Here is a 15,898-nt window from a genome sequence, read left to right on the forward strand (position 1 = left end):
TACCCATTCACGTGGTCTAAATGACCATTAAATAAACCAGTCAATAAGAAGGAGAGATGGAGAGAAAGTAAACAAATGTTAGGTCTTTTTTCATTTTTTTAATAAAATATGCATAATTTTATTTGCATATGTTAATTAAACACTGATTCTGATAAAATTCTTCTATTTTCTTTCTTTACTTTTTAAGCATTTTGTGTCTTTATAGTTGATTATAAATTTGTTGTACTCTCTTCTTTATGGCTTTTTTTTTCTCTCAGATTTATTTTTCCTTGATTTTTCCTTCTTCACATACTGACAATCTGAAGCTAAGCAGTGGCTTTAAAAAAAATGGAAACCAAAAAACTGTTAATCAGTTTCGACATTTCTTGGGAATTATCATCAAATATAGAAACAAACAAAAAATTTTCAGGATTCTAAGACTGTTTGCTTTGATGATGTTAAATCCTTTGTTTCTGGAATTGGATTTTTTAATTTGGCTACTCATTTCAGTCAAGCAGAGTAATATTCTGTCCAATGTATTTGAAGTGTAATTGAAGTATTGCTGTTTTGTTTTTTCTGTAGTCTTTGAAGAAATGGAACAAATAGATGACCTCATGACAATCCATATACCTGTTTCAATAAGAAATTAAATGAGTGATATTACAAAGTTGCAGTTATTAGTTAACAGAAAGACCATACTCTCCAAAAGGGTTTCACAGTCCCCCCAAAATCTAGTCCAGTGAATGTGTTTTTGTATAATTTTGGTTTTTTTGGTCTGGGGTTGAAAGAGATTCCAGCATACCAAGGCAGACTGTCAATGAGTTTATAGGTGCTAATAGTTAGAAATCTGCTTGTGGTGTGGAGGAGGATATACTTGAAACCAAGCCTTTTGATTCTGACCTACCACAAGTAGTCTGGTCACAGTATCATGTGACTACAAAAAAAATAATAGTATATTTCCATTTTAGTAAAACACTTAGAATACAAGCCCAATCAATGAAAAAGTAAATGAAGCCCAAACCAATGCAGCTGATCGGAAAATGTAATCTCTGCTTGTAGTTAAATACATACTTAAGAGAATTATCCAGAAGATTAAGTGATGCACTAAATCACAGCTATAATATTTGGTACTTCTAGCTCATCTTGCAGTCACAGATAAGAATACACTAGTGGTACAGCCTTCATATGAATTCTAGAAAGCAAGTAAGGGAAATTATCCCCATTTCACAGATGGTAAACTTTGGCATAAAGCATATTTCACTAAAAACAAAACAAAACAAAAAAAACTTACGTTAAAGAAATTCAAATACGCTTTTTGTAAATTTAATATCTTAATGAAATGAAAGTATGCTTGTCTTTTACACCACTGTTGGTAGGTAAGGCCAATGCTTGCAGGCCAACCTACTGATACATCAACTAGATACATAGAAGTAAAAAAATTCCTGTCAGTCACACAAAATCATAGACATATTTAGAAGTGAAAACACAATCTTGAAGAGACTGATTGACACATCTAAAGTCACATAGGAAAGATGTGGAAAACCAGAAATGGGATTCCAGTGTTCTGATACCAACCATCCCAAGGTTTTGAATGAGAATTTCATATTTTCCTTGTTTTAACATATTAAATGAACATCTATGGTTTGCTACAAGATATGTAGTGTTTTGGGTTTTTTTTTTTTTCAGGATGTATTTAATTTAATGTGTGATGTTTGATTAATGACCTGGGCAAGCTGCAGACTTTATGTGTGTGTTAATTTTGCCATTTGCCATTGTGGAGATTTCTGAAATTCTTTGGTGAATGCTACTGTAAGAATAAATTATTATTATTATCATTATTATCACTATGAACATAATAGCAAGCTGTATCCTTTGCTTATCAATCTACTAATTTCATCAGTAAATTACTTTTTTAGTAAAGACTTAAAAATTGTTATAGGTTACTGAGCTGCGTACATTTGCAAGTAAGCAAACATAACTTTGTGAATATAAAGGAGAGTATTGTATTGTTTAGGTCCCCAGATTTGGACATTGTTGTTTTTTTTCTGAATTATTTATTAGTTTATTACCACACTGATAAAAGCAATGTATAGTATAGTTTGTAGTAGATTACTAACTACAGTATGGTATTTTTCATTAAAGTAGTGAAGTGCCTGAACATTCTGTTTCTAAAGCTTTGCTGACTAGTATGGAAGCAATAGTTTGGTGACACTTATTTAATTTACATAATAGCAAAGCGAGAACTGGAAAATCTAAGATATTTATTGTGATGTTTCTTAACACTTTAAAATGTTAATGCTGGAGCTCAGTGGAAAAGTATAGCAAAACAGTGTCTGCCTCAATATATTTATTTATTATATTTCTAAATAAATTGATTGATGAGAGACAGAACTGATACATCAGATTACAAAAACTAGAAAACAATATGTGAAATTTTCATGATGTAAGAGTGTGACTGTATCTCTACAGGAAACTATTCTCTCTATCTGTTGTTTCCACTTTAGGGATCTTATGGTAGTAACTACACACATGCACACAAAGCTTTGAAGAGAAAAGCATTTCTGAGATGGCCACTTTTTTCCCCGAATCTTGTCATAGAACAAATGCTGAAGTTTTCATGCAATTTAATTAATACCATCTTCAGGCTATATTTCCACTGACTTTCAGCAGAGCTCTGTGGGCTGAGAATATTCATAAGTGCCATGGCCCTTGTGCTCCTACATAACCCAGCACTTTTCAGAGCGTAGCCTTAACTGAAAAAGAGCAAGTTTATCAGCAATAGCTGTGTTTTCAGATCAGTGGATCACTCTAGAGTTAGGTGGCTGTTTCAAGGTTCCTCTTAGACATTCAAGGCTTCATTTTGCATACATTAAGGTTGTTGTTTTCCATGAGCAGCTACATTCATGATATTCCAATACCACACTATGGCATTATTGCTTCTTTTATTTGCATTTACCTCAGAAAGGAAGCATACAGTCTTACTTCTGAATTTTATATTTTCTTAAAATTACCTGATCTATAATGTAAAGGGACATGTTATAATACTGTTAGAGCAAAGTTGTGTAATGAGTGAAACTGACATTTCATTTTACTACAACATAAAGCACCTATCCCTCTCATGTGATGAAGTTTATCCAAAAAAAGGTATATAAAGAAAGAATCAATGTGACAAAGACACTTTGTTAACAATGGCAAAGGTGAGCATACAGAGTTTTTTTCAGATAAATCTTGTGACTTATTCAGATGTCTCTCTTAAGAAGTATATGTCACGGTTGTTCTAGTGTGTCCAGCTTTTGACTGTCCTAAAGGTAAAGTAGAATCTAGAGCACTGGCTGTACTATTTTAGTACACCTAGTTTTTCTGCTGGCTAAAATGAGAGTCTGCTGAAACATATATAGGTGACTTTTTAAAAGGTGATTATCTTTGTAACCTTCTAATATGGTTGGCTTAACTGTATAAGAACACCTGATTTTACCATAATAACTATGCTTAGTTTTTACATATTAAATTCCACCTTTCCTCCATGGCTGAGGCAGACACACAGCATACCAGAATGGATGTAGCTTTGCTGCCTGGAATAGGATCAGGATTCAGAAAACCTGTACAATATGGATTATGTCTCCTGAAGGACTTTTGACACACTGGAATGGTTAAAAGCTTTAAGAGTGTGATAGCAGTGAAAAGGCAGTTTAGAAGCAGAGGATGATACATCCAAATCTAAGACACTCTTCCCTGTGGAAAGATTTGACCTATTCAGGTCTATCTTATGCCTCACTGGAAAAATGAGCTTTAATTTTCAATGACTTTGTTTTACAGGTCATACATATGGGATGGGTAAATGAGAGACTTGAAGCAACTGATTCATCTCAGCTCTACAAATTCAAGTTTCTGGCACTGAAGGGTTCATCCTTCTACATTTTCAGCACTCCACCGGTAAAAAAAATTATATATATATATTTTGGGGGAGGATTTAAGTGTAGATGGAAACCTGTTTGTTATGTCTGGGTTTATTTTTTCCTACCAAGTAGAGTTGTCAACTGAGATTTCAAAAGCCGTTAAATCCATAGATGCTACTGTATATCAATAATCTTTAGATATCTAACCTCTTTCAAGGTCCTCTGAAAATCCTACCGTATCTGGATATCTTAAGAAATTTTTAATAGGGAACATCTGTTTTACTTTTTTAAATTGTTATGTTCAGATTCTTTTCTGGATGGTTATAGCCAAAATTTCTTACCTTAAATTTATTCTGAGGCATTTTTCCAAGTATAATGACTTGGTAGTTACTCTGTTTTCTTAAAGACAAGATATTCACATCATGAAATACACCACCCATACTAAAGTTGCGAATTTTGCATACAGGCTAGTGATTGAACTATTACAGAGAATCCAATCCTAAATGTACAGTTTGAGTGAGTGACAACATCCTGCTTTGATTATTTCCATAGCTAATAACTAGAATTGTATTTCATAACAGATGACTTATACTACTGTAAAACACTAAAAATTAATTTAAAAGAATGGAACAGAAATCAACTGGAGAATTCTAAACTCTTAAAAGTGACCTATAAATAACACATGGAAACTTTTTTATGCTTTCTTTCTCCCTTCAGAGAGCCATTGCTTTAAATACATCACAAAGAACAAAATGTAGAATTAAAATACATTTGCAGCTAAACAGATTTCTTAATTCTTGATCAGTAAGTGGTCAGTCCACTGATTTCTTCAGCTGAAGAAAAAGCAAATCTGATCTTTTATATGTGTACCACCAACATGCCTTTGTGAAGTACTTACTCTTTCAACCTTATTCATGAACAGAAACAATCAAAAACATTCTCTTTCTCTAGACTGAAATTCTAAACGCAGTGATTCCTATTAACTTCTAACATATTTAAATGACCAACTAATACTTTTCTTAACATGAGAGAACACATCTGGAAAAAGTTTTATTTTTCTCTGCAAAAGAATATTCATGTTTATATGTTAAGTTGAGGAACTAAAATCTTATCCAGTTACTAGAATCCAATTACAATGCAAAACAAAACAAAAAAAATTAGGCAAATAAATAGCACACCAAATATTCATGTTGCTTTACCTTTATGAATTTCAATCATGATGTTCAGACCTGTTTTTGAAGGAAAATTTTTGATATAATTAAAACTATCCACCTACACGATACTAATTGAGGATAAACTACTTAATTTATCATATTCAGCATATTCATTTATCATATTCTACTAAGAACAGGCAAGTGAGGATAAATGTTTGTTAGCATTTTTACCATCTTATTTGTCAGTATCTACTACACTCTACAGTGTTTCTGTGCAAAGCATTTGTAGAAACAATGGCTTTTCAAAAAAAAATGAACAAAGGTGACCCCTTTGGTCACTGTGTTATGTCATCCCAGTAATCAGATGCACTTAAGTGTACAATATCAAAGACAGAACACATAAATCCTAAAACCCATTGACCAGTTTTCCTGATATTTAATCACACCACAGATGTTTTATCAGTTTTTTATTAAAAAAAAAAGAAAAAAAAGGAAATTGGCAGTTTCCAGCAACCACACACATTGAGAATTCAAACCTGGATCTCGAGCCACAAGCTGGCTGGGGCTGTCCCCGCTGCCCCCAGGGCCCTGCTCGGGCGGGGAAACAGGCCCTGAGAGTCAGGCCAAGTCCAGCCCTGTCCTGCCAGCAGCCCCTGCCGGTACCAGCCCTGGGGAGCCCCCGGCCCTTGTGGCATCCTGAAACTGGTTCTATATTGCATGTCCAAGCATGAATAACTTTGTAGCTTCAAACATAAGTCCCCATAAGAAGCCTTACACTACTTTTAGTGATACTTAATTATGCTGCTCTTATCATTATCCCCACAGATTTTTTTTTTACTACATTAAGTGAAATATAACAAATGGACTGTTCTAGCACAAAAATATTAATGCTGTTATCTTGTGTGATCTTTAGATGTTTGCCATTACGTTTTATTTCAGACATGTTTCTCTGATGCTATGATATTCACAATGCAGCACTGTAGTGTACATGACATAGATGATGTACAAGTCATATAGCTAGTTGTAATGACCTTATCCATAACTTATAACTGCTTATAAAAACATCTGATACAATTTTTACTTTATTTCTTTGTGTATAAGAGATCATATGGGGGTGAATACAGTTTCTAACTTTCAAAAGAATAAACAATATACAGCTACCAATGGGCAAAATTCAAGAAAAGTACAGATCAAGTATGGATTTTGCAATTTCAGAGAAACTACTATAGAGAGTAGTGTTCTATTTATCTTCTGTTTAAGCAGTTTCTCAGATGGTGCTTCCAAAAATGTAGAAGCTTCCCAGTAAGAACAAATACCAAGAACAGAGCTGCTTACCAGAGTAACAACAAAAAAGGGCTAGAAAACTCAACTGTGATGTGTAGACCAGGGAGTTTTCTAGCTCCATGATGAGGAACAAGCTGTTTTCTAAAAGGCTTTATGATATCTTCTGTCCTCTCCAGGAAGAGGTGTTATTTAACATCTTCCATGCTGGAAAAAGCTCATAGGCTTGTTGTTGTTTGACTATAATGGGCACATTTTCAACTTTTCTGTTTTCAGTTGTGCATATCATTTAATTTGCATGATTTGTCACCATGAGTTGATGAGAGGTTCTACATTTACACAGAGATATGTATGTACAGATACAAAGCCCGGCACCTGTTCATAATGGAATGAAACATAGTCGCATATATTTGGTGTACATAGGTGTATCTATATGCAGAAGAGTTTTATATACAGAAATGGGTGATGGGTTGAAACACTTTTACATTCGGACCTAACAATAATAATCAAAATATGTCTTTTATATACCTATGACTTATAGGTCATAACCTATGACATTTCCCACCATAGATTTAATATCCGTAATCTTGGTCTTGGCGAAGAGATAATTCAGTTTAGTATCAAATTTAGCAATGTAGTATTAAAAAGTCATTTTTTGTGTCATCAGGTGCTGTACAGCCATCAAAATAATCTCCTGTTTTCCTGTTTTAAGTAGAAGGAAAATTTACATGACTTCTGCATACTTTCCTCCTCAGAATCTTCTCTGGCCCTAGAAATGCATCTTTGCTGTAGTTTGAAAAGACACGCTGACTGAGATGACTATGTTCTCAGAGTTTAAATAGCTTGGACTGTGAAAGTTCAAAAAGCAGTTGCTTGGGAATGGCTGCAGCAGGCACTGACCTATAATGTGAGACTGACCAAAGAATGAGCAATTTGTGTTTATAAGGTGTAAGCACAGATCTACTGCCTGTGTTTACTCCATTCATTTAAAAAATTTCCTCTGTTGTTTTTATGTCAATCTAGTTAGTTAATTATACACTCTGTAACAGAATTCTCATTCACCCACTTTACAATATGTAAATCGGTCTGGATCAAGATCATTACTGAATAAAGCCAGTGAGTTTATGGTGAAGTTGCAGCTTGAATGCTGAGACTAGAATATCTAAAATGTCTGTATTGCAGTCTGCTCTGCCTAAGAAGTGTTTTACTGGGCTTCTTTTTTTATGCAACAGTATCGGGACAAAACTTGGCAGATTTAGTGAAATTAGATTTTAGATTGCCATTATGGAAAATGGATAAAGATATGGTAGGTGCCGTAAATATTACAGAACAGATAACTCAAGGGGAAACAACTCTTTGAGTCATTGCCAATGTAAGATTTGTCAATTATTCTGTAATCATGGCTGGCTCTAGGGGATAATTAAGGGCTAAAAATGCATTCATTTTTATTGCAGCTGATGGAGTCTGAGTTATTGCCCTCCAGATGTTACGGTATATAAATAAAACAGCAAACAGATGTGATTACAAAGTGTGTTCTATAAGCTGTTATTATGCTGTTTCCACTTATAATTGTATTTACTGTAAAAATATTTTAGTCCAATTATATCCAAGGAATTCTGGGAGATTTTCTTTTTTGTAAGATAATACTTTATTTCTGAAGAAGCTAGTTTTTTAAGAGAGTGGAAATTTTTCCCAAGAATATAAACATGACCAATGGTGAAGAAAAGACCTTCTTGTTAACTCAGCATGTACATAATTTGATTTAAAAATTAAAAATTCTTAAATAACTATATTAAAAATCAAGTCTTTATTTTGAAATTTTTATGAAGACTCCATCCTCAAAATTTATTTCTAGGTTATATAGATGTGCAAATGAAAAAAATATAGTGGTTATAACAGGCATATATAAGTTAAAATAATTCCTTCTCTGTAGCATTCATTTTGATCTTAAGGCAATATATTAGACATCTAAGAACTAATGCATAATCAGCAAGCTACAGCCTGTTCTCAAATCAGTCTCAAATTTGCTGCATGATGTAGACGTTCAGTAACTTCAAGACAAGAAATTCTTCAAGGCAAAAAAACAGTCAGTTTGAGTTTGGCAGATGATCACCTCTGCTGAAACAACTAGCAAAGTGGAAAGTGAATATGAATATTACGTGATATGACAACAGTGATGGCCCTCAGGAGACAAACCAGCAGATGTTTTAGAAAGAGTTACATTTGTCTAGAGGAATCAGGCTATCCATCTCTCATTTAGGTAAGTACATTAATCATAGACTATTATATATAATAGCACATCTAGAACCATATCCTGTGTTAGATTACCAATTCTGTGATTGTCTTTGTTATCTGCCATTAACCTGTTATTTCAGCTTCTGCTCATCAGTGGTCACTGGACTCCCCTTTAATTTTCATATGATTTTCCTGAATAAGTATCACTGATAGTTGCTGCCTGTGAGGATTTTTTTCTTATTAGAAGTATTTAACAACTTTCAAGTCATTAATGACTGATTAAAAAAGTTTGATAAAACAATGCAAAATTTCAAAACTGAGGCACAGATTCAGTTTTGGATGAAAATTTGAGTGACTTGTAACTTGAAATTGGCAAAATAGCTGGAGCAGAATATATTATTGCTTATTTTGTTACTGTAGTTCTTAGCAATTACAGTCATGGACCAATATTTCAGAGTTTTGTTGCTGTTCAGAGAAGGTTCGACCAAAAGATCTCTTCTCCAGAAAACCTGAAATGTAAGTATGAGAGAACAGATATAGGGTAGCTACAGGACAGGGAAATATAAAAGGATAGTATTGGTAATAACCCACAACCCAAGTTCACAAAGGTATTGGTATAAAATTTGCTAGTAGTCTACAAATAGAAACTAGATGGAATAGTGTAGAGTGTTAATGGTGAAGAGAAATGGAGTGGATGTATTTGTTAGGTAGTGAGAAAGGACTTTTCTGAGCTTTTCACAAAAGCCAAGAGGAATGCCAGGGAAAGTTTCTCTTTTCTTTTCTCTTTTCTTTTCTTTTCTTTTCTTTTCTTTTCTTTTCTTTTCTTTTCTTTTCTTTTCTTTTCTTTCCCAGCCAACATAGGTGTCTCTGAAACAGAACATAGACTCTTTTTTGACCTTACCAAGATCCAAAAAAACTCCTAGATCAGATCATTGATCATAATTCGCCCAATGAAGCTCAAACAGGAAGACTGTTTGACAAAGAATGTTCTTCCTGCATCCCTGAAGTAGCTTATCTGACTGTATTTAACAGATTTACAGATTTAATTCAGATTGCCATATTTACAGTTTAAAATTATGATACAGTTTTAAAACTATAAAATACAAAAAACACTGTATCACAAATAAAAATTTATTTTTATGGCTATGTTACTATGCAAGCTTTATTTTATTACATTCTGAAAGCATCTGATAAATTTCTGTCAGTTTTCAAATCTTGTAAATGTTCTGAATTCATATCTTAGAAGAAATTGGGAAGACATTATTCAGTGAACAAAATATGCAAAAACATTCATTTAATAACAGACTAGTTGAGATTTAATTGAAAATTTCCAGAAAAAATGTTTTATATTCATAGAATAAGTGCTATATTGTGGGGAGGTTGTACTGTTTTGTTTTTCCTGTCTTCCTCTTCCTCATAGTTTAATATCATTTTTAGGTTCCAGTTTTAAAGTAACCATATCTTTGGAGCTGTTGTGGTACTTTTTAATATGTTTTTCGAGATGATTAAATAAATAGCACTGAAGTGACTTAAGACAGTTTGCTGTCTATTCTCCTTACAGTTTTAACAAAAAGAATAAATGCAACAGTATTGTGAAAGCAATAGAAATAGTTATGAAGCTAATATACTCTATTTTATCAGTCTTTTACCTTTGAAAAAAAATTATAGAGAAGAAAAGTATGAGTAATTTAAGTAGTACATGAATAGTACTCTGATATAGAAGTGCACTGCTTTTTAAGTGGTAAGTATTTGCAATTGTAATTGTATGCTATATACATTGCCAATGTAACATAATAGGAATTGAGTTGCAGTGCATAGCCTTAACCATGGATGCTTTCAGTTCACTTTCTAACTCTACATATAAATCCTTATTTCTTTAGTTCACATCTTTGCTTGGATCTGACTACTCTTTATTGTGTGTTTTGTAGCATCTAGTTCAGGTTGTTTTAGACTTCTTTAGGCTTCTACTGTTATATCACTGTTCACATCAGAAACATTTCTTGATATATTTTTTCCTTTGTAATGTTTTTAAATAATTTTTGAAATTTTTACTGAGTTGGTTTTTTCCCCTTTCGTGAAAAAGCCAGTGAAGTGAATACTATTGACCTAGAAGTATTTCATCTTTTTGTCTTTACCTTTTTAATATTTTTAGATTGACTGGATAATTCTACTTAATTGTCAGATAATGAAGCTCCTCTGTATTCCAGAGATAGGTATTAAAGTCATTTGCATTTTGTCCCTAAGTTTTATTCTTTAAATATATCCAAATTTGTTAATATTATTTAGGTACTGTAAATTTCTGGAATTAGATTCAGTGTTCACAGAAGTCAAAGAGTATGTTCCCTTTGACTTCAGTGAGTTTTAGATTAGGTCTAGGTATAGTCATGCTACAATTTTTAATAAATTGTGATACTCCCTTATATACATCCCGAAATTATATTGACTGTATTTGCTTCTTTTTGTTCTATGTCTATAGTGTAATCCTTTAGTGTTATCTCTGAATAAGCATAAAAGTCTGTTTTGTTGGGTATCATTGCAGAATTCTCTTCTAAGAAATAACTGTTGCTCAGTTTGCTGTTTGACGCCTGCATGCATATGTACTGTATGCATGTGTCAAAATGATTTTAATTTTGTTGTTTTCTCTCTCTTATTCTAAAATCTTAACTGTGCTTTTAAGAAAAATCTATTAATTGTGTGCCTGTTTAGAGTTAAGCATATTCTGAATATGAGCATTCTTCTGAACTGATGTTGGGATTACTTGGTCTAAATACTTAAAACAAGAAGGCTTGAATAGTGTAGTTTAGTTTCTTAAATCCATTAGAATGCCTTTATTAGAAACATGAGGAGCTCACAGAAACTTGCACTGAAGTAAAAAGTACCTGTTACACACTTAGCATTTTTGAAACTCAAGTCTGTTATTCCAGTATCTCATTATGGATTTAGAATTGTAACTTCAGGTTATATCTTAGTTCATTTGTATTATCCCTGTGTCCCTGTGGGTGTTCCTGCAGCCTTTCATCTGAGCTCAGCATCATCTGCCAGTTTATGAATGTGTTATTTTACACTCTTTCTGAAGGAATGAATATAACCAAATATCTGCAAAACCTGTATTCAATAACCTTTACAGTTTTTCACCAGGTAATGCATTGAGTTAGCTAGGGAGTTGGCTATACACCTGAAAAATGCTCAAGAGTGTAATTCTTTCTAATACTGTATAATTAGACTTTCACCATATTGTTGTGAATAATAGCATTCAGCTAGACTTAGTTATAAATTCATGTATTAAACAAGAGTTAGGTGGAAGCTGACTGAATGCTACTAGGTATTTTCATATATTTTCACACTATTTTTTACTCTTTGCCAGACCTAAATTCACATGAATGAAAGTATGTCTCAGTCTTAATTGACACATTCTGAATATAACTTTTTGAGATATTTTGTCAAATGCTTTATTAAAAAGTAAATATCTTGTCATTTTAAAATAATTCTGAAATATTGCAATGTAGGGAATATTTAGAGGAACAATTCCAAAAGACAATAATGAGGAAAACTTCTTTATTGCTTAAGGAATATATTTCAATACCTCATTTATCTTAGACCTATTTATTAAATGTGTTATGATGGATATGCCCATGATAAATTGAGACATCCTTTAAAACAAATGAAGTGTATTGCACTTTTTGTGAACTCTTCTGATTCTTTCCAGCTTTTCTCATTGACTAGAAATATATGATCACTTGTGATATTTTTAAAGCAATGCAGACTATAACAATAACATTTTAAATTTAGACATCCTAGTTCTAAGGAGAAAACTATAAATAATGTCAACTGCCCCTTTGTATTTCAACATCTCTTTGTATTATGTTTGTTTCCCTTCCTTAAAATCCCTCAAAATGTCGTTTGTGTTCTCCTGATGACCTTGCACACTATGATATTCCGACTGTTTCACTCTTGGTTCTAAGTATGATAGTTTTCCCTTGATATACATGGTAAAAGAAAGACTTGGCTTATATAAGTGTTGATTGTGATCTATCATCCCTTGCTATCTCTGCTCAAAAAGTCATAAGAGGTTACAGAGAGTCAGAGGATGAAAGAGATCCACAGGATAATGGGGAGAATTCTGAAGTTTTCATAGTGAATTTAATGGCTCAGCAGTGTTACCATTGTCCATGGCAGCATCGTTAATAGTAGCAAAGAACCCTAGCAGTTTAAATTAATCTTCAGGAATCAGAACAGAAGGTAGGAGCAAATGAAAATTCAGTAGTCTGGACAGCTTTTTAAGTTATACCCTCTGTCACTAAGTTCACTTTCATAAAGAGCAAATTAAGCAGTTGCTTCTGCTTTTTTGTCTTGTCTAGCCACTAATAGGAATGGAGGATTCTCATACTTTTAACTGAGAATGAAAAGAATTTTTTTCCTTCCAGAAATTGAAGACCAAATAATGAACTAGCAATCACTCTGCTATAAATCGTATTTTACAAGAAGCATTAAGATCTTTTGAGAGTCAAAAATAATGGGCCAGAACCTGTTATCTTTAATTAGTTTATTTTCAAAACAACTATCAAAGTAAAAAAGTCTTCCCTTTAAATAAGGATCAAGGAAACACCTGCAGTACTTAGCCCAATGTCAGCATGTTTGAATATATAGTATTCCCTTATGAATCTGCCATAATTCCTCAGTTCCAGTTGCCTCTAATCTTGTGTTATTGCCAACTCCTAACAATAATTAAAAATCAAAATTCAAATAAAATATTGACTGCACCTCACTAGAAAGAAAAGAGTAACAGAATTTTTAAAATCAGTAATGTGCGACTCCAGCAATTACTGCACTTTATAAAGTGATGGGAGGACAAGTGTAATATCTGAAATTGCTTCGAATAAGTTTCCTAAAGCAGCTGACATTAGATTTAAATTTGATGAAGTTCCTTTAAGGGAGTAGTAAATACTTTTAAAGTTAGCATTAAGTAATGTCTTGAGCTTTAATTTATGATGAAACAATGCCTATAATATTACAGAAGGAATATGCATATAAAATACTTTAACATATTTTACAGTATGAATTATATTTAGGTGATTTTTTTATTTAATTTTTAAAATATAAACACTGTCAAATGGACAATCCTGGAATGAGTCCCTTTACATCATGAGAAGATGTGGTGATACAGCTTTCACTTCCAGAGGTCTTCAGTCACATTTGTAATATGTGATTCATCTCACCTAAATTTAGTTTTCTAAAAGCTACGTATCTAATCTAAAGTAGTTATCAACTTCTACATCCAGTGACAGAAAATAAAAAGCGTTTCCACAGACTGTTCATAAATCCTATGGCAAGGATGTAAGATGGCTTGGAGAAACCACTGTCTTGTTGTGTTTTTTTTTTTTCTTTCCCAAACATGAGGGAATTAAAATTAGATTTATGAAGAATTAGATTAGATTGTTAATATTAGAAACGTCTGATATCTACATTTAAGTGAGATGCTTTGCATGCTAGGAAGAAAGATTTTAGGTAAATTCTGGAACACTGCTTTTAAACTCATAGCTGTGATGGATATGTGGCAATAATGTCCATTAGTTCCTATTGCAGTGGACATAAGAGCATATAAGATTAGACAGAAACTAGAACAGCAGGTTCACATGACTCTTCAAACAGCATTCAGGTGCAATAACTTTTAGTCACTGATAAAAATCACCACAGTCTTCTCCTGAGTTTTGTGGTGGTTTTATTTACCTCTTGAGTTTTGTTTCATGGTTTAGGATTTATGAAGATTTGGAAATCCAACTTAAAACTAATAAATATCATATTGATTTTCATACAACAGTATCAGAAACAAGATTCAGGTATTATAGGTGAACTTTGTGCTAGTGTGAATACAATTAAAATAATTTAGTAATTGGATTTCACTTTTCTTTCCTGGTTAAGTTTCATCCACAGAACCCAGATGATTTACAGCCAAATTTTGCTTTGTCTAAATAATTTGATTTAATTTCTCTTCTTTCTTCTTTTTTTTTTTGGGGGGTGGGGGAAGTGGTGATGGTGGTGGTAGGGGTAGGGCCAATGCTGTATTTTCCCTAATGTTTTAAAACATCCATGTTGCTATATAAACACCAAAACATGGGACATTTATTTCCATGCTAAAAGCTTCAGAGTTCAGTTTAATCACATTCTCCATATATCTGAACAGCCATACCTGTGCATTCACCAAGAAAAAGCCAGGACTTTGCTCTAAATAATATAAAGAAAATAATGTGTGTTTGCCTTGTCTTTTTTATACTTAGAGGTTCATATGTTTTTTCTTGAACTGCATAGGCTAGATCCTATTTTTAAAATAAAGCAGATGATTATTGCATTATACTATGACCTAGACATTAGAGAGAAAAACTTCAAATATCATTCTAACTATCAAACTATAGCAGTCGTTAATGTCAACAGGTAACAAAATCAAAAGAAAACAAAAAATTCAGTTTGTTTTTAGTATTAAGAAATATATGCACACAGCTGACATTCTTTCTAATGTCAGATATTGTAAACATATAGTCCTTTTTCATTTTTAATATAAAATTAAGGTTTTCATGTTCTAGTGTATGTGAACTCAAAGCTGAATTTAGGATCACGTCTTGGTCTACTGATTTAAGATTTTTATTAAATTGAGGAGTGCATTTGAATGACTCGGAACTTGAGAAAGTTCTGTGTGTTAGCATTTTGTAAAATAAATATGGTTATGTACCTCACCACAGAGATTACAAACAGGTTTCCATCATGCTGAAGTAATAATAGAAAAAATGTAATTATTTAAATGTGTTTTAATTTTAGTAAGAATCCTGTAGGTTCTGTTTCTTTAAAAATGAAATGATATTTGGCAGTCTTTTTTAAATGCTGGATATTAAGTATAGTAACGTTTGAATCTTTTTATAGTATCCAGTAGAATAATCTTTGGAATAATCATCTTTTGAATTTTTCATCTTTTCATAATTTTAATTAAAAATGTAAAGAAAAATATGTTTTTAATATTTTCTTTTGATATTATAGGTAAGCACACTGGACTGGGTACGAGCTGAAAAAATCTATAACCTCTGTGAGGTTCTATTTAAAATTCACAAGGTAGGTTTCCCAAAAATTACAATTATACTGTTTAGTAAAGAGAGTTTACCTCTTCAGGTTAATGATGATCTCAAGTTAATCTTAACTGGTAGTAGCTAACATTCAAGTAGTTTATCTGTTGTTATAAAGCCTATTCTTAAATAGCAGCTGCTGCATTATTTATTTAAGTATAAGAGACTATGGCAAATGGATTAGGTTCCAAGTGAGCAACTTACTAAAATACTTCCATATTGAAGCCATTTTTCAGTATTACAG

At 32.5% G+C, this 15,898-nt stretch overlaps 1 protein-coding gene across 1 annotated transcript in view; it reads left to right on the forward strand.

The window, feature by feature from the left end:
- Positions 1-15,898, forward strand: part of SNTG2 (syntrophin gamma 2) — a 295,649-nt gene that overhangs the window by 241,626 nt on the left and 38,125 nt on the right. Inside the window, exons 12-13 of the mRNA XM_067294829.1 lie at positions 3,796-3,912; positions 15,572-15,643. Of these exons, the coding sequence (XP_067150930.1) occupies positions 3,796-3,912; positions 15,572-15,643 (189 nt within the window). The remainder of the gene's footprint in view (positions 1-3,795; positions 3,913-15,571; positions 15,644-15,898) is intronic.

The sequence above is a fragment of the Apteryx mantelli genome, chromosome 3 (genome assembly GCF_036417845.1).
Source record: "Apteryx mantelli isolate bAptMan1 chromosome 3, bAptMan1.hap1, whole genome shotgun sequence".
In the NCBI taxonomy this organism is placed as follows: Eukaryota; Metazoa; Chordata; class Aves; order Apterygiformes; family Apterygidae; genus Apteryx; species Apteryx mantelli.